Source organism: Rhizomucor pusillus (assembly GCF_041956525.1).
Source record: "Rhizomucor pusillus strain CBS 183.67 unplaced genomic scaffold VTP01scaffold_23, whole genome shotgun sequence".
Classification (NCBI taxonomy): domain Eukaryota; kingdom Fungi; phylum Mucoromycota; class Mucoromycetes; order Mucorales; family Lichtheimiaceae; genus Rhizomucor; species Rhizomucor pusillus.
In genome coordinates, this window is record NW_027192165.1 from 110,231 (window position 1) to 134,562 (window position 24,332).

The 24,332-nt window shown below is 45.3% G+C and overlaps 10 protein-coding genes across 10 annotated transcripts; 5 read left to right on the forward strand and 5 right to left on the reverse strand.

Moving 5' to 3' along the window:
- Window positions 1-135: 135 nt before the first annotated feature.
- On the forward strand, window positions 136-4,098 carry VTP01DRAFT_5557 (uncharacterized protein; the record flags this gene model as incomplete). The annotated part of the gene is made up of 11 exons (XM_069384362.1): window positions 136-244; window positions 307-449; window positions 512-749; window positions 809-1,346; window positions 1,403-2,277; window positions 2,340-2,497; window positions 2,561-2,739; window positions 2,797-2,929; window positions 2,989-3,503; window positions 3,560-3,637; window positions 3,699-4,098. 11 exons carry the CDS (start codon window positions 136-138, stop codon window positions 4,096-4,098), a joined length of 3,366 nt encoding a protein of 1,121 aa, XP_069235225.1.
- Window positions 4,099-4,903: 805 nt separating this feature from the next.
- On the reverse strand, window positions 4,904-6,186 carry VTP01DRAFT_5558 (uncharacterized protein; the record flags this gene model as incomplete). Its single annotated transcript, XM_069384363.1, has 2 exons — window positions 4,904-5,163; window positions 6,066-6,186. 2 exons carry the CDS (start codon window positions 6,184-6,186, stop codon window positions 4,904-4,906), a joined length of 381 nt encoding a protein of 126 aa, XP_069235226.1.
- A 47-nt stretch (window positions 6,187-6,233) lies between these two features.
- VTP01DRAFT_5559 (uncharacterized protein) lies at window positions 6,234-7,546 on the forward strand (the record flags this gene model as incomplete). Its single annotated transcript, XM_069384364.1, has 5 exons — window positions 6,234-6,393; window positions 6,461-6,541; window positions 6,610-6,713; window positions 6,771-6,881; window positions 6,947-7,546. The coding sequence occupies 5 exons, from the start codon at window positions 6,234-6,236 to the stop codon at window positions 7,544-7,546; spliced, it is 1,056 nt and encodes a 351-aa protein (XP_069235227.1).
- Window positions 7,547-7,848: 302 nt separating this feature from the next.
- VTP01DRAFT_5560 (uncharacterized protein) lies at window positions 7,849-9,469 on the forward strand (the record flags this gene model as incomplete). The annotated part of the gene is made up of 5 exons (XM_069384366.1): window positions 7,849-7,923; window positions 7,983-8,101; window positions 8,158-9,298; window positions 9,364-9,390; window positions 9,458-9,469. 5 exons carry the CDS (start codon window positions 7,849-7,851, stop codon window positions 9,467-9,469), a joined length of 1,374 nt encoding a protein of 457 aa, XP_069235228.1.
- A 336-nt stretch (window positions 9,470-9,805) lies between these two features.
- Window positions 9,806-12,862, forward strand: VTP01DRAFT_5561 (uncharacterized protein; the record flags this gene model as incomplete). The annotated part of the gene is made up of 14 exons (XM_069384367.1): window positions 9,806-9,836; window positions 9,941-10,062; window positions 10,133-10,139; window positions 10,215-10,370; window positions 10,437-10,538; window positions 10,621-10,877; window positions 10,945-11,273; window positions 11,354-11,450; window positions 11,511-11,594; window positions 11,657-11,745; window positions 11,806-12,088; window positions 12,146-12,322; window positions 12,387-12,507; window positions 12,567-12,862. The coding sequence occupies 14 exons, from the start codon at window positions 9,806-9,808 to the stop codon at window positions 12,860-12,862; spliced, it is 2,151 nt and encodes a 716-aa protein (XP_069235229.1).
- Window positions 12,863-12,999: 137 nt separating this feature from the next.
- On the forward strand, window positions 13,000-13,876 carry VTP01DRAFT_5562 (uncharacterized protein; the record flags this gene model as incomplete). Its single annotated transcript, XM_069384368.1, has 7 exons — window positions 13,000-13,065; window positions 13,130-13,142; window positions 13,216-13,298; window positions 13,355-13,430; window positions 13,492-13,522; window positions 13,587-13,671; window positions 13,736-13,876. 7 exons carry the CDS (start codon window positions 13,000-13,002, stop codon window positions 13,874-13,876), a joined length of 495 nt encoding a protein of 164 aa, XP_069235230.1.
- A 116-nt stretch (window positions 13,877-13,992) lies between these two features.
- Window positions 13,993-18,441, reverse strand: VTP01DRAFT_5563 (uncharacterized protein; the record flags this gene model as incomplete). Its single annotated transcript, XM_069384369.1, has 17 exons — window positions 13,993-14,213; window positions 14,272-14,338; window positions 14,403-14,479; window positions 14,539-14,716; window positions 14,776-14,936; window positions 15,002-15,136; window positions 15,195-15,281; window positions 15,342-15,548; window positions 15,613-15,724; window positions 15,787-15,882; window positions 15,941-15,997; window positions 16,058-16,147; window positions 16,211-16,312; window positions 16,372-16,521; window positions 16,590-17,992; window positions 18,059-18,263; window positions 18,322-18,441. 17 exons carry the CDS (start codon window positions 18,439-18,441, stop codon window positions 13,993-13,995), a joined length of 3,468 nt encoding a protein of 1,155 aa, XP_069235231.1.
- Window positions 18,442-18,742: 301 nt separating this feature from the next.
- VTP01DRAFT_5564 (uncharacterized protein) lies at window positions 18,743-20,783 on the reverse strand (the record flags this gene model as incomplete). The annotated part of the gene is made up of 2 exons (XM_069384370.1): window positions 18,743-20,616; window positions 20,681-20,783. 2 exons carry the CDS (start codon window positions 20,781-20,783, stop codon window positions 18,743-18,745), a joined length of 1,977 nt encoding a protein of 658 aa, XP_069235232.1.
- A 207-nt stretch (window positions 20,784-20,990) lies between these two features.
- On the reverse strand, window positions 20,991-21,259 carry VTP01DRAFT_5565 (uncharacterized protein; the record flags this gene model as incomplete). Its single annotated transcript, XM_069384371.1, has 2 exons — window positions 20,991-21,085; window positions 21,142-21,259. 2 exons carry the CDS (start codon window positions 21,257-21,259, stop codon window positions 20,991-20,993), a joined length of 213 nt encoding a protein of 70 aa, XP_069235233.1.
- Window positions 21,260-21,525: 266 nt separating this feature from the next.
- Window positions 21,526-24,022, reverse strand: VTP01DRAFT_5566 (uncharacterized protein; the record flags this gene model as incomplete). The annotated part of the gene is made up of 3 exons (XM_069384372.1): window positions 21,526-23,061; window positions 23,114-23,641; window positions 23,720-24,022. The coding sequence occupies 3 exons, from the start codon at window positions 24,020-24,022 to the stop codon at window positions 21,526-21,528; spliced, it is 2,367 nt and encodes a 788-aa protein (XP_069235234.1).
- Window positions 24,023-24,332: the final 310 nt, after the last annotated feature.

Here is a 24,332-nt window from a genome sequence, read left to right on the forward strand (position 1 = left end):
AACAACTCTGAAATAGCTTCAATGTACTTTTGTCATCAGAATTCACAAATTATACTCCGGATTTGAAAAGTGTGGGGAAGCTTCACATCATTCCGCTCTGTGCTTTACTCTGCACTTTGACCACTTTAAACCACTATGCCCGTGTATACTCCAGCGACTTTAAGGCTGGAATTCCACAGCAACAATGAGCAAAGTATAAAGTTGTCACCAGCCTTGTGGCGCGAGATTTGCCCTTCGGATTCAGGTTCTTCGTCGTCTGTCACCTTGAGCCATTACTACACTGGTTATTGACTGTTAGCGATTTAGACACACAGATCACTGTGTCAGTCAAGGTCCCCAGTTTGACTGCAGCCGCGCCGGTAGCACTGTCAGAAACTGAGGATGGACCTTTGCGACCTAGTGGTTTACAGTCGTTTCTTGCGCACGCGACGCTTGCCGAGGAAGACAAGGTATGTGTATCCACTACTTGTTTGTCCAGGTTACGAACGACTTTAAACCTATCATTCAATAGCCTAGCGAAAAACGATATTTGTATGCGAGTGCCAGTCTGATCCGAGCAATCTATGGAGACGACGCTTTGACAAGACTTGATGAAGATGAAGACGATGATGATGATATTGATGGAAATGGTGAAGAAGCAAAGGAACACGATGGCTATCAAGTATTGGTTAAGCCAGCGAGTATCTTGGAACTGGATGAAATTATTGTGGGTGCTTTGAATGTGGATTCATTTGAGTATGCACAGCAAGGTATATCACTACATCAAGAAGGTTTATTATGCTTAATATCGAGATTTATGCATGTCCAGATCACGAAAGTCTTGCTGCTTTGTTCTCCACCGGTCAGAACAGTCGACCGCTTATTATTCGAAGTGGAGGTCGATATACGTTCCAGACTACAGATGATACCAAAGTTTCCTTCAGAGTCTTAATGACAGGTCCTGTGCAGCAAGGATATATGATATCTGCAGAGCATACGAAAATATTGGCTGTTGATATATCCACGTCCGTATCAGAGTCATCCACACCAGACTTGAAAATCAACGGCGACGGTCATTTGGAATCATTTTCTGTCCTGGAGACATTATCCACATCAGACACTGTTGAACCACGGGAATTTATACCTCGCATATTATCCTGGCAGTGGCCGGAATCACGCCTTTTCCCTGCGCCGTCCAAGCAAGATGATGATGAAAGCAGAATTTTCATTGGAGTAAAAGATCTTGCAAAATGTGGTGTGTTCAGTGGAGGCTGGATCCTCGTCAGTTCTTCAGATACCAAAAAGTCAAGGCTGTGCCGCGTATACGGTGTCGATATCATTGATCAAATAAATGAACACGAAGAAAGGTATTGGACATTCATACTCGGAATATCATAAGAAGAGGACTGACTGGATATTATAGATCGATTATTTATCTTCCTCCTGTACTGTATTTCAACCTTGGATTACCATTACCACCATCAACAGCAGATAAAACTGTTGCCTTGATACGTCTTACTATTCCTCCTCCGGCCGATGGCCCGCCGTCAGCTAGCACCGTCAATATAGCTAAAGTCGCTTCTCCTGCCTCGATGGACAAGGCTTTGCAGGGAGCATTTTTGGATGCATTGCGTCTGTGGTTTGAAGAAAAGGAGCGTATACTGTGTAAAGGAGATCTTATTGCTATCACATTGGATGAAGAAACTGCTCGCCTTCGACCCAAGGACGATGAAGAAAGTATACAAAAGGGTACCAACCGACCGACCACTGTTGCCTACTTTAAAGTGACAAGTCTTGAAGACGATGCCGGATCTAAGCAGGACGACATCCACCCTGCCTTCTACGGCCATGGTCGACGAATCGTACCCAGCCAAACAAAGCTCGTCCAGACAGGCACAGAGCATTCGCGTGTACCGTCCGGCTCAATTTCACACTTTTACAACCTAGTCAACAAATTGCCGTTGATGCGCACAGCTACTCCAGCATACAAGGAAGTGTACGAGCTCATATCTTCATCTTTACATCCACTTGGACGTGATTTCCAACTATCTTGCAATGCGCTCGTCCAAGGTCCACGAGGTGGCGGAAAAACAACCATGATTCGAGAGGTCGCAGAAGAATTAGGCGTGCATCTTTATGAATTTTCTGCATACGATGTCGTCTCCGAGACAGATGCCAAGACAGAGGTGCATCTACGTGCCAAATTTGACAAGGCTGCTGCCTTATCTCCATGCATTGTACTGATAAAGAGCATCGAGGGTTTGGCAAAGAAAAGCGCAGTTGTGGAGACAGGGCAAGGTAACGAAAGAAGAGCTCGAACTTCAACGTTGCAATGGATAACTTAGCGCAAAATTTTCTAGAACCGTTACTAGCAAATGTGCTTCAAGAATGTATAAAGAACGTCAATGCAGCCCATGCAACGACAGGATACCCGGTAATGGTCATTGCCACCACGAGTGACGTCGATGCCTTGCCAAGCAGTATATTGGGTTGCTTCCGTCACGAAGTTGCGGTTGAGGTCAGATTTAGCAACAAGGAATTTCGAGTGTTTTTTGTTTGGTATTGACATGTGGATTTATAGGCCCCAGATGAAAAGACTCGATTGCATATCCTACAAAACTTGACTTTTGAGTCGCCCCTTGCACCCGACGTCTCACTATCTAGCTTGGCAACACAGACAGCTGCTTTGGTTGGAAAAGATCTGGTGGATTTGCTGGCGCGTGCAGGCGTTCTCGCTTTGCAACGTATTAACAAATCTATGCAAGTATTCTGGAACGTAGTGAAAATCAATAACTATGTAGCTTACGTGTATATTAGACACAAAGAGAATGGCGCGTCAGTCACACCTAGTGATATCGAGTGTGCAGGTCTCTGCCTGACAGCCGCCGATTTCGATGCCGCATTGAGTGAAGCAAGAGCAAGCTACAGTGACTCCATCGGTGCTCCAAAGGTAAGTAAAGTTGGCAAATATATTGACAAATGTAGGATAGCTGATCACGGAGAGTTTAGATTCCTAATGTAACTTGGGATGATGTCGGCGGTTTAGCGAGCGTAAAGGATGATATTCTGGATACTATTCAGCTTCCTCTCGAGCATCCAGAACTCTTTGGAGCCGGTCTCAAAAAACGAAGCGGTATCCTGTTGTATGGTCCTCCTGGTACAGGGAAGACTCTGTTAGCCAAGGCTATTGCGACATCGTGCTCCCTCAATTTCTTTTCAGTCAAGGGACCTGAGCTTCTGAATATGTACATTGGTGAATCCGAAGCAAACGTACGGCGCGTCTTCCAGAAAGCTCGCGATGCCAAGCCATGCGTTGTTTTCTTTGATGAATTGGACTCTGTCGCACCAAAGCGTGGCGAGAAGGGTGACTCCGGCGGTGTCATGGATCGTATTGTCAGTCAGCTGCTAGCGGAATTGGATGGCATGAGCGAAGGAGGCGAGGGCTCTGGAGTAGGCGACGTCTTTGTCATTGGCGCTACCAACAGACCTGATCTCCTCGACCCAGCATTGCTGCGTCCGGGAAGGTAATTATGGTGATTCGATATTTAAATGAACAGCGTTACCAACGTCGCTTTGCTAGATTTGACAAATTACTATATCTCGGTGTCAGTCAAGATCACGAATCCCAACTTCGCATTATCCAAGCATTAACTCGAAAGTAAGATTGAAAATGGATAGAATAGGTCTAGAAAATTGAATGCTAATGGATATGTTGCTAGGTTCCGCTTACATCCTGATCTGGATTTGGCACGCATTGCAGAGCGCTGTCCATTCCATTACACTGGCGCTGATTTTTATGCGCTGTGCTCTGATGCCATGCTCAAGGCCATGACGCGCGTTGCGGAAGCCATTGACGCTAAAGTCAAGCAACTCAACGAGGAGAAACGACCAGATCTTCCGGATCCCGTTACTGCTCAGTATTATCTGTCACGCCTGGCTACAAAAGAAGAGATAATGGTTCAAGTGGAAGAGATCGATTTCGTCAAAGCCCTGGAGGAATTGGTACCGAGTGTATCAGCGACGGAATTGGAGCATTATCAGCGCGTTCGCGAAAAATTTGAACAGAGCAAAGACGAGGACGATGTCAACGAACAACAAGGCAACCATGTAGACAAATAGACCGCAATTTAACTGTAAATTTACGAAACAATGTAGAATAAAATTATTCTAACAATAATGTATACATCTACTACTAGTCAAAGGTGTCAAAGGTTTTTGACGGACTGCGGGTTGAAGAAACCACAAGTTGTGTCAAAGCCATCGAGGCTTTTCAAGATTCGAAAAAGTTTGAACGTCGGTCCTTCAACCCATTATTTATTTTGGTGCACTCAAGGTGTTGAGACGTTAGTAGGCGATGGTACTGCCGCCGTTCCAGCAGATGAACTATGCGTGCAGTTGTTTGCTCACTCTCTCTCGCATCTTGTCAGATAAACAGGCAGCTATTAAGCCGATTTCGCCTCTAATTCTTTGTTGGGTTGAAATGGTTACGGTGTCTTACATATCCAATATCCAAAAACCGAAAAAGAAAAAGAAAACAGAAGGGATATTAGCTCAAAGAACAAAGGAAAAAGTAAAAGCCTTCGTTTTCGATCCTTTTCTTTTACTGCCATTGCATGCTGTCCATCATTACATTTTTTCCTAGACGTATGTCGAATTTCCTGACACTATAAAAGGTTGCAAGCCAGATGGCAATGGTGGTCCTTTTGTTATGAAAAGACGCAAACGACGAAATCACACCTTAAAATCCAAGTCGGATTAACATAGAAAAGGAGGCACCGAAGAAAATACATATAGAATCATAGTACCCTGTTTTTACTTTCAAAAGTCGTCAGTGATGAGCGTATATGATATGTTTATTAACGAGAATTCTTGGGAAAATGTGGTTACAACGTGGGCAATTCGCTGAAGCCTGCTTCCAGGCGTTTTAATTCATGTCAACAAGGGTTGTTCCAGCTTGGTATCCCTCGCTGGAGGCTGCGTGCCAAGTCTCTCTGTAGAAAGCGTACATGTAGGACAGCTTCCCCAATGTCGGAATCATCGATGTCATTTTTCCTATTAGACTTGTTATCCATCTGGTTTCCAGGTTCGACTTGAGCTGTCGAATCCGTCGTAATCGTTTGGACATCTTTCTTGTGGGACTGAGATCATCATGGTCTTGGCAAAGTACCTCGAATTCTGTACCTTCTACGATGCATTCGTTGTTTTATCCTTGTCGCGCCGCGCTGACAATGAATATGCAGCTTACTGCATGGCGATTCGTACATTAATGATCATCATAGAGTATATGTTTTCAGGGAATATAAGGGGAGTGACTGCTGATACATAATTACGGATAGAGTTCTGCAGGCTACTTTCATACGACGGAAATATGCACTTTATTTTTTTTTTTTTTTTTTTTTTTTTTTTTTTTTTTCGCCACCTTCCATCTTGCTGGAACGTCTCTGCTTGTACAACTGTAAATCAACTGGAGATGAAACCATTTTCTGTCAAATTTGATAATGAGTATTGATATATTCGCTATCTAGTTTTAAAAGCCTAGCGATTGTAGTCAGCCATTGGAGTCTGTACGCATGTAGCGGTAACAGATTCTCCATACGAAGATGCATAGGAGCAACACTATAGGTTTGGATTACTGTCCTTCAACATTGGCAAAAGCTCGACGAAGGTAACATCACATATAGTATCCGCTGGGATTAAAGCAAAGTATGGCTACAGGTATCTAAGCCGAGCAGATAAAGTGGCGGCTGCAGATTTACTACTCCAGCAATGTGCTATGGTACGTTTCATATTCCAAGAATACAACGCGCATACAGCGACTGCCCTTTGAGGCGATGCTTCTGCGAGATAAAAATAGGTGCCACCACGATTTGCATCTGAATGAGGACGATGCTCTCATTGGCTGATCGTTATTAGACCTTCCTTTTTCTACAGGCGGGCGATGATGTACAACCAAGGGAATCACATCCCGGGCGGCCTGGGCTTTCGATCCAACTCGTGGGTGTGCTCTCTGTTTCTCTCTGCGTGCCGCTTTGCAGAGGCTTTTCCCCTTTTCTTTCTTACTTCCTTCCTTTCTTTCTTTCTTTCACCTTCTTGTGCAAGCTTCTTCATTTCCTTACTGCTTTTACTGCTTCCTGGGCCTGAATACGTGCCCCTGAAAAAATAATATAGACATAGTCGCGACTCTCCTCTCTCTCTCCTAGTTGGCATTCCGCTTCGAATACCCTCATCGTAAACTTTGACGTGCACCATCCGACATGGTCGACATTACCTTCAAGTTCGAAGCATTCAGCTTCGACGGCATTTGCCAAACTGTGGCGCTACCCTTATGTCCACTGATGGGCAGTACTGACGGAATCGAGCCAGTGTGCTATTCTCGCAACGTAGACCTGGGAGGCAACCTTGTATTTCAGCCTGGTACTCTCGAAAACGCAACTAGAGTCGATGATACATGCAACTGACAACACTGCTTCATTTTTTCTAGCAACACTTATCGTTGACGTTGTCGCCATTATTATGACAGCGATCATGATCTATCACATCCGATCTAAATACACCGCCGTCGGTATGTGCTTTCAGTAAATGACTTTAGCGCATACATCCATGTTCCATGACTAACCCGTATCTTGATAGGTCGCAAGGAAATCGTTATGTTCTTCTATCTTTACATGATTACCGTCTTCCTGGAAATGCTCCTTATTACTGATATCATTCCAACATCATCACCGGCGTACACCGTAAGCTGCGGATCCTGATCTATATTTGAGCGTTTTTGCTAAACTTACCGTACATAGTATTTTGCAGCTATACACACCGGCCTTGTAAGCGCGACATTCTGGTGCTTGTTGCTGAATGGCTTTGTCGGTTTCCAGTTTGCTGAAGACGGCACTCCGCTTTCACTTTGGGTAAGCATTCTGCGGAGAGCCAATGCTACTTTTCTTGGCTAACTTTACCACGCGCTCCCAATTAGTCTATTCGCATCAGCTCGTTCCTTATATTCTTGATCGTGGGTGTCATTGCTCTTTTGACATTCTTGAACATTGGTCCCTTCTCTTACAGCAGTCCCGGCGCTTTGTGGGTATTTTACTTCATCATTAACGGCCTATGCTTCATTATCTATGTCATCTCGCAAATTATCCTTGTCGTCAACACCTTGGACGATCGCTGGCCGCTTGGTGATATTCTGTTCGGCACTGCATTCTTCATTGTCGGTCAGATCTTGATGTACATCTTCTCCGTTGTTATTTGTGACCAAGTCAAACACTACATCGACGGCCTCTTCTTTGGCACTATCTGCACTCTCCTGGCAGTCATGATGACCTACAAATACTGGGATTCGATCACCAAGGAAGATTTGGAATTCTCAGTTGGTTCCAAGCAGAACGTTTGGGAAGTCAAGGAACTTATCAACGAAGACGAGCTATCACAGCAGAGCTACGGCAACAACAACCAACAGCAATTTGCTCCTGCTACCCCTCAACCTCAATACCATCATCAAATGCACACACCGCCTCCACCACCCCCACCTGGAGGACAGTACGGTCAGCAGTATCATCAGTACCCGTACTAAAAAATGATTGTTTTTGCCTCAATTTTTTTTTTTTTTACATACAATACATGCATTACACATTACGTATATCTGCTCATTGAAGCTCAGTCTCTGAATAGTACGAATGCTTCTATGCACAAAAGTGTCCTGGGTAACTTGAAACACTGAGGTTGATCTTACATATTGCTACAGAGAACATATCGTTTCTTGCCTTAGATTTGACCTTTGAAAGTTCTGAAATCTTGGTTTCTGCAGTTCAAAAAACATATCACAAATTGCAGGACTCCGCTTTCCTTTTGTCTGTCGAGCCAACTTCTGGTTTCATGTCAGGGAAGCAACTCACTAAAGAACAAGCGTCTGTAATCTTTAAAAATCTTGCACATGAAAGACACAATAAGGTATGCATTTGTATTCTTTCACTGGGCAGAGAAAACATACATTTCTGACTGATTCCAAGGCATGCTTTGATTGCCATGCAAAAGGACCCACGTGGGCCTCGGTGACTTTTGGCATCTTTTTGTGTCAAAACTGTGCATCAGCGCACAGGAATCTAGGTGTTCACGTTAGTTTTGTAAAGTAAGAACCAACATCTACTCGATTTCGTAGAGTGAATGCTCACGAACGTTGCAAAGATCGACGACTCTGGATGCATGGACGCAGGAACAGGTGGCAACGATGCAGTGTGGAGGCAACCTGGCAGCACAGAATGCCTTTGGAGAATATGTATTATCACTTGACGACATTCATGCAAAATATACTAGCAAAGCAGCACAACACTATAAAGCTGCGCTGCAGTCAAAAGTCCACCGATCACTCTCCCACCAGCGCCAAGAAACAACAAAAACAAACGTACCACTTGTATTAGATGATACCAATTTACTTGACACCAGCAACAACAATAACACAAACCTTAATAACAGCAATTGCAATAATGACGCTAATATGCTCGTTGACGTTGACCCGATCGTCCCGATAACTCGACCGAAAACGGACGCTGAGTTCTTTGCGATGTGGGAGAACGCTGAACCAGATAACAGAAATAAGCAACAGGAAAGAGACGAGGAAGAACGTGTATCAAGTAAAAGACTACAACCTGCAACAACTTCTTTTAAACCTGCTCGGCATTCTGCGAAAACAGGCGTTACGAAGCTCGGTGCACGAAAAGCTCAGGCTGGAATGTTTAATTACGAAGAAGCTCAGGAACGAGAGAAAGAGCTAGAAGAAGCTACATCGAAACCTCATCGATTTTCATCCCCATCACCGTTATCATCGCCCAACAAAAAGAAACCCATTTCAACGCGACTCATGTATCAAGAAGAAAACTCAACCGGAAAAGACAAGAGTGACGATAAAAATGATAAAGAAGAAACGGATGCCGAGCTTGACAGATTAGGAATAGGCGTTGTACGCATAGGCAAATTCAACGGTCAAGTATCTAATGGTGGCAACGGCGTAGCCAGGAGTAATGACGACACCGAAGTGACTTATGCACGGGATAAATTTGGGAATGCGAAAAGTATATCATCCGATCAATACTTTGGTCGCAATGAATACGATCCAAGTCGTGTAGCTGCCAACGCCGCACGATTGGCCCGTTTCCAGGGTGCTACCAGCATATCGAGCGACCAATATTTTGACAGAGAACCAAAGTTCCAAGATGATGTCTCGAACGGATACATACGCGGCACATCAACGTATGCAACAGGCGGATCAGGCTCTAGTAGTAACTTTTCAAAAAAGTTGCTCGGCGTTGCTAGCCGCGGCGCAGCCAAGGTAAAAGCTTGAACTTACGGCAGATAATCTTTATATACGCTTACTGACTCAACAACGCTTCACAGCTACAGAGAGCTCTGTCTGATCTGGAGGTAATCTTAAGACGAGTATAGAAAAAAGGAACGATATGTTTCCTAACTGTGTTTGTTGTTTAACTAGAGACGCGCATAAACTAGACCCACACCTCCATGCATTACCCAGCATAGATACCTATAGTTATATTTTGATCACTGATTTGACGTGCATTTGTTTTACAGAATTCTATCTGATCTTTTGCGTCATAAAAGAGAGCAAATTTATGCGTCGATATGTAAATAGTAAATGACTAATTGAAGATTTTCTTTTATCTAATGGCTATATTAGCTGTAGTTATTGCTAGTTAGCGCAAATCTTTCCTCAAAATATGTAGCACATTAAAATGCAAGTTACCCATCGGGCAATGAATTAGCACTTTGCATCACATTTTCGTTCACGCGTGGTGCTCGTTGGCACTGCTTCCAAAGCAAAATGTCATCCATTATAGAGATTATGCATAAACGTAAGCTTAGCGACCACTGAAGCTGCTCAGACTGTTTGCGACAACTGCGCAATGACGTTTGCCCGGTAGCTAAGCAGTGCACGAGGCTGATGCAGAGTTTCTAGGACTGATGGACAGCATCAGGGCTGTCCAACCGCCGGGCAAGTGGAAGATCGTTGTGGTCGATTCCAAAAGCTCTCAGATACTGAATGCATGCTGTAAAATGTACGATATATTGGAGGAAAATGTATGGCTACGCGAAAGGATCGAATTATATCTATCAATGCATTGATCAAAACTAACTTGTCTTTTTTAAGGTTACTTGTAAGCTTTTATGCTAAATCAATGGACATAATGACGTGGACGCTCAACTCTTATGCAATTGCTTTTTTATCCCAGTGGTCGAGAATATCGAAAAGAGGAGACAGCCGTATCCGACGCTGGATGCCGTTTACTTTTTGACACCTTGTCGCGAGTCTGTACTTCGTCTACTCGATGATTTCACTGCGCAAAAGACACCAATGTACAGGGCGGCGCATGTCCACTTTACCAGCGGTATGTTACAACATCTCTAGTTACTTGCGTCAGGAATTCTAAAATGTCATATGCACCTTCACTTAGGTCTTGATGACTATCTGTTTGATGATTTAAACAGGAAACTTAAATCGAGTGGTGCGTCCGAGTACATTCACAGTCTGAAGGAGATGTATGTGGATTTTATGGGTATGATGTCTTTTTTTTCTGCTTTACGATCAACGCTGCCCATTTTCGCTTGTCGCATTGATTGGTATTATTATTGATGTAGTGAAAGAATCCGCAGTTTTTACCGTGGAGCCGTCGACGAGCTACTTGACGGTTTTCGGCACAGACCCGCACTCTGATCCAGATTTTGCATTGAGGACGATAGCAAAGCAACTTTTATCTGTATGCGTGACACTAGGAGAAGATCCCATTATCCGCTTCCAGTCGAACGACGGCGATCCAAAATCTCCAACACGATTCCTTGCTTCGATGCTGCAAAAAGAGATCGATAGTTTCTGTCGGCTCAACACCAACTTCCCCGTAGGTTTTTTGCAGTTAGAAAATTTATTCGAGAAAGGACGATCAAGTTGACATCATATATATTTAGCCTCCTCGGAATCCGCCCCGTCCGCGAGCAACATTTTTGATTGTAGACCGCACGTTGGATCCCAACGCACCGTTGCTGCACGAATTTACATACCAAGCAATGATCAATGATTTGCTAGCAGTCGAGGATACAGAAAACGGCACAGGCATCAAATACTCGTACAACTATAACCAGATCGACGGCTCACTCGGCACGCAGGAAGTTGTACTTGATGAAGACGACAGCGTATACAAATCCATCCGACATTTGCACATAGCCGAATGCACTGACCGCCTAATTGAGGAATTCAACAAATTTTTGGATGAAAATAAAGCCGCCGCGCAAAGTGGGTATGTTGGACTTAGAAAGGGGAAAACAAGAAGACAAAATAGTGGTGGTTGAGGTACTAAATCAAATTTACTCTTCCCAGCGATCGCAGTGGACCTCCAAAAGATTCGGCACGTACCTTAAGAGATATGAAAGAAATGCTTAGTAACCTCCCACAATTCCAAGATATGAAGGCAAAGGCATGTGTAAAACAGGACGAATTAAATATGTGTTGCATCCTGACATACATGTCTCGTTAGTACTCTGCACATATCAGCATTGCGCAGGAATGTCTTTCAATATTCGAAAAGCATAAGCTGAACTCTGTCGGCAACCTTGAACAGGTGTGTTAGTTTCTAAATACGTTCTTATGCTCATACACCTGATTTATGTGTATGGGAATTAGAGCATGGCTACTGGTGAAACACCCACAGGCGAGAAACCAAAGACAGTTGTTCTGGACATGGTCCCACTTTTAGATGATCCATATGTGAGGTAAAATGTCAGTTTTCGTACAGCGCCGCGACCTTGAAACTCATGTTTGAGACTGTCTAGTCCCGTGGATAAGGCTCGATTGCTGATGCTCTATATCATTTCAAAAGAGGGTGGTATATTTGAAGACGATAAGCACAAGCTGCTTGAACATGCCAGGCTACCTCCCGAGCTGAGAGCTGCTGTAAATAATCTATCTCTGTTGGGTGTTCAGGTCACGAGGGAGCGTCGGAAGCCCGGTGAAAAGTCTCTGCGCAAAAAGAAAGAGAGAAGACGCGGAGCACGGGACGAAGAAATGCCATATGAACTTTCGAGATACGTTCCTGTCCTTAAAAAGACCATGGAGGTAGTAGGCTCAACACGAAATATAATAAGACCGGGTATTGAAAAACTGGGCTGATAGGCTCAACTCTCTGGCAATCTTGATCCGCAACAATACGCATATACCAGAAACTCAGACATGGAGATGCAGGACGATGGAGCTGGTCCTGGCGGCGCTGCAGCGGGTGGCATCCCGCAAAGCGGCGTGTCTCTTCGCACAACGAAGCCCAATTGGGGCAAGAAGCCTATCAGTGCAGGAGTAAGTCTTGCAACCAAATATATAGCAGCAAGAAAGCTAATTCTATGTATGCATGTATGTATAGGGCGTCAGTCGATCATCTTCCAACGCAAAGTTGATTGTATTCGTACTCGGAGGATTAGCGTATTCTGAAATACGATCAGCGTACGAAGTTGCGGCGGCGTATGACCGAGAAGTTTTCATTGGTAGATATATAGTAATCAATATGCTCCTCCCTCTTGCATCTAACGACTGGATTATCCAGGTACCACTGAAGTGCTGCGTCCTACCAAGTTTGTAGAGGAGACTGGTCGTTTGCGACTGCCCGTAGAGCCCAGCAAACCTGTGATTGCGCCGTATGTGCCACCATCGCCTCCACCGTCCCTGAAACCCTCTTCGCTTTTGCCGCAGATGCCGAATTCAAGCTCGCATTTGAGCCTAAGTAATTTGAGCATACGCAGCGGAAGCACAGGGCCGACATCCTCTGCAAGCACAGACAGGCCGACGGAGGAGAAGGCTGAAAAGAAGAAGAAGAAAGGACTTAAGAAACTGTTTGGATAATAGAACGTCGTCACCGCCGGGTAGATTACCTTTCTCCATTTGCGTTTCATATCAAAGCTGAAACCCCGCTTTTGCGCCCTTGGTCGGCAGCTCTCCATTTAGACAACCACCCTTGAATACCTTCCCTATACCAATAAATGGATCCCGCGGTGTATTGCCCAACATATGCGCCATTCTTTGGCTTCGCTGGTGTATTTGCCTCGGTAATGCAGGCATTGCAATCTAGTCTTCCATTCGAGCTAACTTTTTGACACGCGTTAATGGCAGATGGCATTCAGCTGTAACGTTTTCGTTGCTAATTCTCGAAAACATTATTCCATGTAATTCAAACTAACCTGCTCTCTTGGTGTTAGCCCTTGGAGCTGCGTACGGAACCGCAAAGGCCGGTATTGGTATTGCCGGTATTGGTCCTTTCCGCCCTGAACTTGTCATGAAGGTATATGACACCACGCCCTCGAAAGTAAAAACACTTCTTCTAAAACGACAACCTAGTCCCTTATTCCCGTCGTCATGAGCGGTATCATTGCAGTCTACGGTCTCGTTTGCGCCGTGCTTTTGGCTGGTCAAAGTAAGTTTTTCCGTCAACATTGATTTGAGTAACCGCGTCGTTGTCGCTAACGTTCATGAAGTGTCACCCACTTCAGGCTATTCGCTGTTCTCGTAAATATACAAATCAGTGAACGCCCTTAGCTGTATGATGTAGCTGACGTGTATGTGTTTACAGCGGTTTCGTCGCGTTAGGCGCCGGTCTCTCTGTTGGTTGCGGCGGTTTGGCTGCCGGATACGCCATTGGCCTCGTGGGCGACCATGTAAGTATCTCTGAAATATATACCCATGGCCTCATTGTTGCTAACAAGATATCTCCTTTCGCAGTGCGTCCGAGGTTACGCTAGAGAAAACCGATTGTTCGTTACCATGGTACTCATCCTCATTTTCGCCGAAGTTCTCGGTCTCTACGGCCTTATCGTCGCTCTCATCTTAAACGCAAAGGCCGACAATACCGTGTGCTCTTAACAGATTCCTCATGTACATACATAAACGAACGATGAATACCTCTTTTTTTTTCATCTTTTCCTTTCCTTGGTTCTTTCGCCCCAACATGCGAGCATAGTATAAGCATGATGATGGTTTTATTGATCAGCATTTACTACATCCCTTCCACAGCTCGCCAAGTGTTCCAAGATCTGCCTCTTTACAAAAGAATACGTTGAATCACAGTGTGGGCAGTGCCAATACATGCGAATTCCATCTGGTATCTTGTCTTCTTGAAACGGCACGCTCGAGACACTTGAAGGAGCATTCACGCTATTGTACTGCAGATACGATGTGATGGGTACGCCTGTCCGGATCACTACAAGGACAATTGTAAAAACGGGTGTTGTAACTGTGATTCATGTGAAAGCCGTTACCATCTTTTCGGTCCCAACTTCGCGGAATGCCTTGCTGATATTCAGGTCGTTCCTTATACTTTGGATACTATTATCGCTTTCTTGTTAGATTTGGAATTGCCACATTATATTAATAGTTGCTTGAGGCTTACCATCTTCATCAACTCGGATGCTTTGGGAACACGAAACTCGGCAGAAATGGCAGTTTCCATTGCATTAGCCAGAGTTTCTAATGAAATAAAATTCAGATCTGCTCTTTTTTCATTTTGTCCGTATCTATATACATACCGGCAAGGGACGCAACTTGACGTTGGAACTGAGCCTCAACGGCTGGAGTCCACATATCCACTTTGGAGCTTGATTTCTTCCGTTCATCCATGTCAGCCAGGATCTGTTGTATCGGCTTGGGCAGATCCTGCCGGACCGACGGTGAAATGACCGTATCTTCCACTACTTCTTCTATAACCTAGATAAATGCGGTGTCATCCATCTCGATTCTAATAATACATAAGAAATGACTGTTACCTCTCCCAAGCCGCGACTGATGCGTTTGTTCAGTAATTGTCGCCAGCTTGTACGCAACTGGTATGCCAAGAATAGTATATGCTCTGCTACTTCCTTTGTTCGAAATTCCACCATGTAATGCGCATCGAACACAAGGACACTGCAGTCTTCATTTGTATCAACTAGAGATATTTGTTGACTTAAAAATATTATCAAAGACCGGTTCGATATCTCATTGTTCACTTACTTTGCTTGGCAAATAGTAACAGAACGTGTATCCCAGGGACCCGAGTGATATTTAGAAGGTATGGTTTGTTGGTTTCCAGAAGCTGCAGGTAGCAGAGCAATTGATGCTGCATCGATTGTTCGACTGCCAAATCATCTATGTAGTTTTGATAAATGCTTTGCAAAAATATACCTCAGATCACAGCGCTTCATACCTTTGCGGACATTGTCGCCCAGTCCTTGGACCCAGTCTGGATGAGCAGCTACAACGCTGGTTGGATGTAGTGACAGGAAGGATTTGACTAGAAATATGATAAGCCGTTACAATATTGATTCTAAGCGAAAAAGCTATTCCGACTCACATGGAGTGTGAAATACAATTTCGTTGCTCTTTCGGTACGGGTTATGCTCGTCGCCAATGGCGAGTTGAGGGTACAGTGACGAACAAATGATGAGTTTGATGATATCGATATCCTTATTTGTGAGCGCCGTTGCCTTGGATTTTAGCCAATTCAGATCGTTTGCCATGGAGAATTCCAAATCGCGAATATCGGTTACTTCTTCATTTTCTATGAAAAAAAAAAAAATAATTAGGAAATATAGACGAGCAGTATTGTTTAAAAAACTGGTTACCTCTCCATTCTTCTTGGTCTTCTATACCCATTTCCAGCACTCGCCGTTTCTTGCTTGCTCTTTGTTCATATTTTTCGCGCCGCAGCAAGTCCCGTTTGTGTCGATGCTCTTTCTATTTATATTTTCATATATTGGTATCCGCATTCATCGAAGTAATCAGCGAAATTTACATACCTCTTTATCAGGATCCCGTTCGTCTTTCAGAGACTGCAGCAAGCCTGGCTGGAAGTCATTTAATACTTTCTCAAATTGTCGTCTCATTTTAGCGATCTAAGTATTTCTTAAGGTGAGTATTTGATCCATGTCAGCATATATGCCGTAGTATAACCTCGTATAGTCTTTGTTCTTCAACGCCGTGTTTTCGACACCAGTTACGTGAGGACATCTATTAGCTTGTCAGCGTTATGTCAAAAAAAAAAGGAGCGGTAATATATAATGCGAGAACCTTTCTTTCTGCTTTCGCTTCAAGCCATCCCTGCCACAAGTTCAGCAGGGTGAAAGGATCTCCGTGATGAGAATCAAATATCCTTCGATTCTGTTATCTGACTTTAGTTGACATGGTATATATGCAATGTGTTCGCGTTATGCAGCGACTGACCTTGAGGACGTCTGAATTAGCATTGCCCGATATCCGAGTAAAAGGCCACTGGACGCTCATCGCTGCAGCTATAGTTATCACTGGGTCTACTACATTGAATACCTAGCAAGAATATCCATGTAAGCATCATGTATATGTTTTAAACAGTGGGTTCCTATTACCGTGGCCATGATGAGCATTTTGCCAATAATTGCATCCACAGGCAAGTTAGCAAGAACCGAGCCAAGTCCAGTGATTTCCTCGGCAGAATCGAGAGCACCCAGATTCTGAAGGAACTCCATGGAAGCTTCTATGGCTTGCGGTGCAGGCGCCTAAAAATCCTAGTCTAAATTATCTGCAGTTTTCAGAGGAAAGCAAAATTGTAATTCACAAGACTAACCTCAACATAATCAAACGTACGAGGATCGCCCAAATCCAAAGCTTTGATTTGCAGTATCAATGGCTCCAACGGTGCTCGTTGGATTTCAGGAACCGGGAAGTCGTTTAGATGCTCAAATTCGTTTTGAGAATATAAACGGAAGCACTCTCCAGGCCCTGTTCTTCCACTACGGCCGGCTCGCTGCGTGGCACTGGCCTTTGATACCCAAAACTCGGACAGCTTACTCATGTTGCTTGTCACGTCGTGCGTCAACTCCTTGACCTTGCCAGAATCCACAACAAAACGTATGCCATCAATGGTCAAACTGGTTTCCGCAATATTTGAGCTGATAATACATTTCCGCACTCCTTCAGGAGGCATGTCAAATACTTTGTCCTGCTCTTCCACAGCCAACGTCGAATGAAGCATCAAAATAATCCATCGTTTCGTGTGTTGGGCGTACTCCTTTAGTTCTTCTGCCAAACTGGTTATCTCATTAATACCAGACATGAATATTAAGAGGTCGCCGCGTTCTCCAATCGGAATAGACTGGTCAATGTATTCGAGTACTTTTAGATACGGTGAAGGATCGATCTTTTCGCTTCGGCTCGGAACAGATTCCTTGATAGCTGCATTTTTCCGTCGCTGGTAGGCTGCTTCGTTCACTAGATTCCTATCATCATCCCCTTGCGGCCAGTAGTGCTTCTTGACAGAGTACATGCGACCGGGCACGTTTAACGTAGGTGCATCAAAGTACTGTGCAAATAATTCGGCATTGATAGTGGCGCTCATCAACACGACATGCAAATCCTTTCGTATTTGAAGGAGGCGTTTCAAAAGCGCCAGCAAGAAATCACCCAAGATATGTCGTTCATGCACTTCGTCGACGATAATCACATCGTACATGGAAAGCGTGGGGTCTGCAGCATACTGGCGTAGCAACAAGCCTTCTGTCAGAAACAATATCCGGGTCTTTTTCGTCTTTGTTCCTTCAAAGCGCACTTGGTATGCGATTTCTGAACCGTATTCATTGAGTGTTTCGTAGCTCACACGCCGAGCTAGCGCAGAGCATGCAATCCGCCGCGGTTGCGTACATGCTATTTTGCGAAAACCGGCGTTCATCAAAATCTGTGGCACTTGGGTACTTTTTCCACATCCAGTGTCGCCAGCGACCAGAAGCACCCGATGCTCTCTCAATGTATATACAATTGCATTTTCGTATGTCGTGATGGGCAGCTCTTTCCTGTACTTTTCTATCTTTTCTTTGAGCGCAGCCTTCTTTTTCTGCTGGAAATCGTGAAATAACACGAGTGCATGTCGGATCAACGTTCCTTCTGCTTTCAACTGTTCAGCTGCTGTCACTTTGCTGCTGCTCCTCGAGCCCGATCGTGGTTTAATGCTTCCTTTCAGTTTTGAGTAGAATCCTAAAACGGCTGTCAGTTTATATATCCTTTTTATCACGATCTGCACTGCATTTGTGGCACGCATACCTTCGAATTCATAGTATATCGGCGATCCACGTGGAATCATCCATGCGGCCAATCCTTTTTTTTGCCGTGAAAAGAACAGTTCATCGATCTCTCGGCTCCAGGGCAACTCGTCCTCCTCTTCGCTGGAGAGTATTGGCTGCGCTTCCTCCTTGAGATACCGTTTTGCCTCGGAGATTGCCTTTGCCTTGTGTTCTGGATCGCGGATCTATTCGACAACTATCACTACTAATTCCTGATACCAGCGATCTACTCAATCGACTTACGATTTCGCCAAGATCCCATATTTTTCCCTTTGCAGCAGCTTCATTTTTTATCAATCGGCCGCTTACATCGTAGCGTTCTTCTGGGACATGCTCTGCACGATGTTTTCTGTGTCTATGCATATGCAGGACTCCTCTGAATTCGAAAAACAGAATGCAAGGCGGCCATGGGCATGTACCACGCCTTGATATCTAAGCGTCCTATTGATCCCTACAACACTACCACATACTTGCTAGTGCAATGCAAATTCAATAAGTAGTGCTATGCCATGTAAATTACATTCATATATCCACATCCATAGAGGAGAGAAAGCATAACAAGTTTCTCAGGAATGAACGGTTCTTTTAACAAGAAATTCTTTTAATTGAACGGAAAGGATTATGTATATGCAAAATGTAACAAAAGGGAAACAATCTAAACTTTTTACAATTCATCGTGATCAGCCAAAGGTTCGTCATCGGCATCGTAACCGGTGGAACCGTCAGCGTAAAGCTTGGAAGTGATGGGGTTGACAACAGCTTCAAGCTCTTCACGCTTTTCATCATAGTCTTCCTTGGTGGCAATGGGGTTCTCATCCAACCAATCCAACTTTTCACGAATAGCATCCTCAATGGCATCGCGGTCATCATCAGAAAGCTTGCTCAAAGCTCCGCTATCATCGCTCAACTGGCTCTTGAGAGTGTAGACGTAGTTCTCGAGGTGGTTCTTGGCCTCAGTGCGTTCACGGACGGCGCGGTCTTCTTCAGCGAATTCTTCAGCCTCACGAACCATGCGGTCAATTTCCTCCTGAGAAAGACGTCCCTTGTCGTTGGTGATGGTAATGGATTCGGACTTGCCAGAAGCCTTGTCAGCAGCGCTAACCTTGAGGATACCGTTAGCATCGACTTCGAAGGTAACTTCAATCTGGGGAACACCGCGAGGAGCAGGGGCAATGCCAGTCAACTCAAACTTGCCAAGCAAGTTGTTGTCCTTGGTCATGGCACGTTCACCCTCGTAAACCTGGATCAGGACGGTGGGCTGGTTGTCAGCGGCGGTGGAGAAGATTTGGGACTTCTTGGTGGGGATAACAGTGTTGCGAGGGATCAATTTGGCGAACACGCCACCGCTGGTTTCAATACCAAGAGTCAATGGGTTGACATCCAAGAGCAAGACCTTGTCGGAACCTTCTTCACCAGAGAGGATACCGCCCTGGACAGCGGCACCGTAGGCAACGGCTTCGTCGGGGTTAATACCCTTGGAAGCCTTCTTACCGTTAAAGAAATCTTCAAGAAGCTTCTGAACCTTGGGGATACGAGTGGAACCACCAACGAGGACAATGTCGTCGACCTGGTCCTTGGTGAAGCCGGCATCCTTGAGAACTTGCTCAACAGGCTTGAGAGTCTTGCGGAACAAGTCATTGTTCAATTCTTCAAACTTGGCGCGGGTCAAAGTTTCAGAGAAGTCTTTGCCCTTGTGGAAGGATTCGATTTCAATGCGAACTGACATCTGGGAAGAGAGAGCACGCTTGGCCTTTTCAACCTCGCGCTTCAGCTTGCCCATAGTCTTTTGGTCCTTGGTGATGTCTTCACCGTGCTTCTTCTTCCAGAGCTTGACAAAGTGGTCCATGACACGGCTGTCAAAGTCCTCACCACCCAAGTGGGTATCACCAGCGGTAGCCAAGACTTCAAAGATACCGTCATCGATGGAAAGGAGGGAGACATCAAAGGTACCACCACCCAAATCGTAGACGAGGACGTTCTTCTCACCACCAGTCTTGTCAAGACCGTAGGCGATGGCGGCGGCAGTGGGTTCGTTGATGATACGGAGAATGTTGAGGCCAGCAATGGTACCGGCGTCCTTGGTAGCCTGACGCTGAGCATCGTTGAAGTAAGCGGGGACAGTGACGACGGCGTGAGTGACGGGCTTGCCGAGGTAAGCTTCAGCAGTCTCCTTCATCTTTTGCAAAACCATAGCCGAGATTTCTTCAGGTGTGAAGATCTTATCCTGGTCCTTGACCTCGACCTGGATGTTGGGGGCGCCGTTCTTGTTGACGACCTTGAACGGGAAGTGCTTCATGTCATTCTGGACTTCCTTGTCGTTGAAGCGTCGACCAATCAAACGCTTGGCGTCAAAGATAGTTCGGTGAGGGTTGGAGGCATACTGATTCTTTGCGGCATCACCGATGAGACGTTCGTCATCAGTGAAGGCGACGTACGAGGGAGTAATACGGTGACCTTGGTCGTTGGCAATAATTTCAACACGTCCGTTCTTCTGGACACCAACGCAGGAGTACGTGGTACCCAAATCAATACCAATTACTGTAGCAAGAAGTGTAAATAAAACAATGTGCTAATGATAATAGTAAGCAACAACGCGTCGTACCTGTGCCGTAGGATTCCTTGTCATCTGCGAATACAGTTTGGGTGCCAATAAATAAGGCACATACGATCGCCAAAAGGGCCAACAAGGTGCCCCGTCGAATCATGGTTATAAAGAGAGAGAAAAAGAAGAAGAAAGAATGCGGGATCGCCGTCCTCGCTTGCCCGCCTCCTCTTCTCCGTTTATATGCTTGACAGGATCTGGCCATGTAGCACGCACTGATTGGAGCTGAGTTCGCCGAATTCCGCCAATTTCAATATCTGAGTTCTGCTTCGTCCACGTCGCCCTGTATTCGTTGGCTCTTTCTCGTTCGTCAGGTCTGTGAGACCGGATCGATGCTGAGAGAAACAGTAGGATTCCACAGCAGACAAGTCAATGTAGAAATGATATCTCCATATCCACCACTGGCTATGTTCAATTCGTTGATGAGTAATCGTGGATTTCTTACGTATGAATTTCCGTACCAGCTTGTTTGTCAGTATAATTTACACGACTAAGACTGAATGATACAAAGTGAAAGCCTCGGTGAGATACACACGATGCATATTTGGCATGCCCGACTACAGGGAGAACAGCATCCATTATTTGATCTTCATGTAGTTCGGCAATCAAGACATTTCATGCATTTAAGATCACGTTTCGGTAATTGAGAGTCAGACCAAGATTGTTTCTGTGGGACATCTGATCAGGTAAAAGCATCAATAAGATATTCATTAGTATCCATAGATCAAGATCGAAAAAAGGGAACAAACAAGTTTGGAATCGGTAAGGAGGGGCATAGAGTTAACATGTGTGGTATACAAAGGGGAAAACTAGTAGGAAGAAGAATAATTCAAATATGATGACACTTAGATTGGACTTGTCGGTGGTGTTTCTTGCGATGGTTTAACAGACGACCATAAGCGTCCGTAAAAGCTGGCACGTTTCATGGACTGCATGTTGTTTCGAGTTGGATCAAAGCTCTTTCTGCCGGGACTCGTCACTCTTTCGTGCTGATACCCTGTTGATCCAAAGGTTTCCAATTCTGCTATGCGCAATTTCGCATCTGCAAGCATTTGTTCGAGTTCGTGACACCGCTCATCACTTGATGATTCCTGCAAGGTGCTATCCTTTGTACGGTGAACAATCACAGATGTGGGTCGGCGTCGCATTCTGGCATGGTTTCTGTTCTGTTCCTGTTCGAGATCCGTCAGCAGTCTGACCTTTTCGAGCTGCAGTTCCTGAGCTGCCTTTTCTGCATTGGCTAATCGCTGCTTGATCGGCTCTTGTTGCTCTATGAGTGCATCGCGTTCCTTTGTGATCTTGAGCTTCTCGCTTTCAACGCGCTCCATTGCGTTTTTCAAATCCATCATTTGCTCTATCAATGTTGCCTGCGCTTCCTTTTGCATCTTGCTTTGGTTCTGCATATCTTCCAATTGTTGTTGTAATTGCATGTTTTGGTTCTTGAGCTTGGCAATTTCCGACAAGACATCGATGCGACCATCCTGCTGCAGATCGAGCATCGTCATCTTCAGCGCATCTCGCTCGGCTTCCACGTCCATGCGATCCATTCGTTCTTGAACCAGCTCTTGCTTCATCTGGATGTGATCCTTTTGCATTTGTGACAACGCAAGCAGCAAATCTTCAATTTGTTGATGCAGCATTGCTGTATCCTCCGATTGGCTCGAGATTGTGGACGTGGGTGTAAACGTATCTTTGGTCGATGAACTTTCGTCGCCGCTCGAGACACTCGACGCTGATACAGAAGACGATCGTTTGCTCAGCCAGCTTGCAGACTCGCGCTTCTCTTTCTTGGTCTTTTTCTTCTTTTTATTGCTGTCATTGCTGGTGGCCGCTGTTTTGAAGCGTACTGCAAGAACCTGCTCTGTCTGCTTCTTCTCCTGCTCGACTTCTCGCAAGTACAGATCAGTCAAATTGTCCATCTTTTCGCGCGTGATAACGCCACTGAGAGCCATCGCATCGTTGATCATCAAACTGGCATTGTCATCGTACACAAGATGCAGCTTGCTCGTCACATAATCCAGAATATCTTCAAATTCTGACTTTCGCATTATCTCGTCTTGTGATCGCTGCAAAATCGCAATCGCAACTCGCATGATCGTCTCTGCAGCGCCTTCGGCAAACACAATATCGTATATACGTAGAACAAGTGGGATAGGGAATGCATACGCGAATAATGTCAGGAACCATTGCGAGGCATACATTGGTGGATGAACTGCGTGTACTGCAAGGTGATCTGACAGTTCCGGAAGTATCTGGGCGAGCAAACTTGAAAACTGGTAAAGTCGCAATTGCAACCCTTCCATGTTTAAGGTGAACATAGTACGCAGTTCATATGTTTCCATAAGCCGCACAAATACGCAAAACGCTTGCTGTTCTGGCATCTATGCATGTGTTAACTAGTTGATAGGATTCTTACTCCATTGTATGGCTTACATTCATGAGCAATGGACCCACAAGGAAAGCGAGACCCTGGCAGTATCCAACGTGGGCATCATAGAGACTATATGCCTTGAGCACCCGCTCCAAAGCTTTCTGGCCATCGCCGCCTTCTTGTTTGAACATGTCAACGTTCGGGAAGGTGCGAGCCAGATCTCTCTGGATAATGCGTTCATACGGCGAGTGTTCGGCAACAAGCTGGCCGTACACCGTCTCCAAGTGCAACGATGCCGATTGCGACATGGCTTGCCAGATAACTCCTCGCAACTTGGAAGGAATACCAGCCTTCAGCTTGGCCGATAAGAGGTGGGGTAACTTTGTTGCAACTGCGCCGAAATCTTCTGTCAGAGCTGTCCAGAATTCCCAGTCGATCTCCTCGGAAGTATCTGACAGGTCGCTCACGAGATTCTGCATCGTTGACAAGTGTGCTTTTAACTCATTCGATTGAATGCACACTGATTTGGGGTCTTCGTCGAGCAATGCATTTTGTCGTTCGATTTGTGCGAGAATGAACTCACTGGAATCCTAAGTTTAACTGCTTTAGTTGTTTTTTTTTTCTTTTTTTGTGGTTGCCGAGGCGACGGGCGTAACCGGTCGTCGTACCTGGGGCGGCAAGTTTGCATTCTCTTCCTCCAGCCGTGGCAACAGGCGAACATCAGTGGCCGGTTTCTGGCCAACACTTGACCCAGCCTTGCGACGGTGATGGAGTGTCATGCTCGGTGTTCTAGTGGGCGTTGGATTCACACCGAAGCTAGTTTTACGTCGTCGTGGTTGGAACGGCGTGCTCTGGGAGGAGGCCGCTGCCGTAGTCGACGAGGCATTGTTATTCTGAAACTCTGGACCTCCTCGCTGCTGCAAGGCTTCGACCAGTTTCGAAGACACTGCAGTGGTGGTGGGTGGTGGCATAAGAGAAGCAGCAAAAGAAACTTTCCAAGGGCAGCCGTTTTGGCTCTTTCAGACTCCAATGCGGTCCTTGCGTAACATTCTGCTGCACATGGCGTCGTTCCATTATTGCAAGTTTGCACTCTTAAAAGTTAATTTCGTCTCCTTTGTCAGCGCATCCAATGATTTTGCCCAAGTTCGAACTGAACCTTTGAGAGAAAAAAGAAGGCCACCCCACCGCATGCCTAGTAGTTCTAGATACAGTCGAACATCGTCGCTTTATGCAAACTGATCCGATGTTTCTCTTTGGACCGCCACACAAAAAGAAAACAAC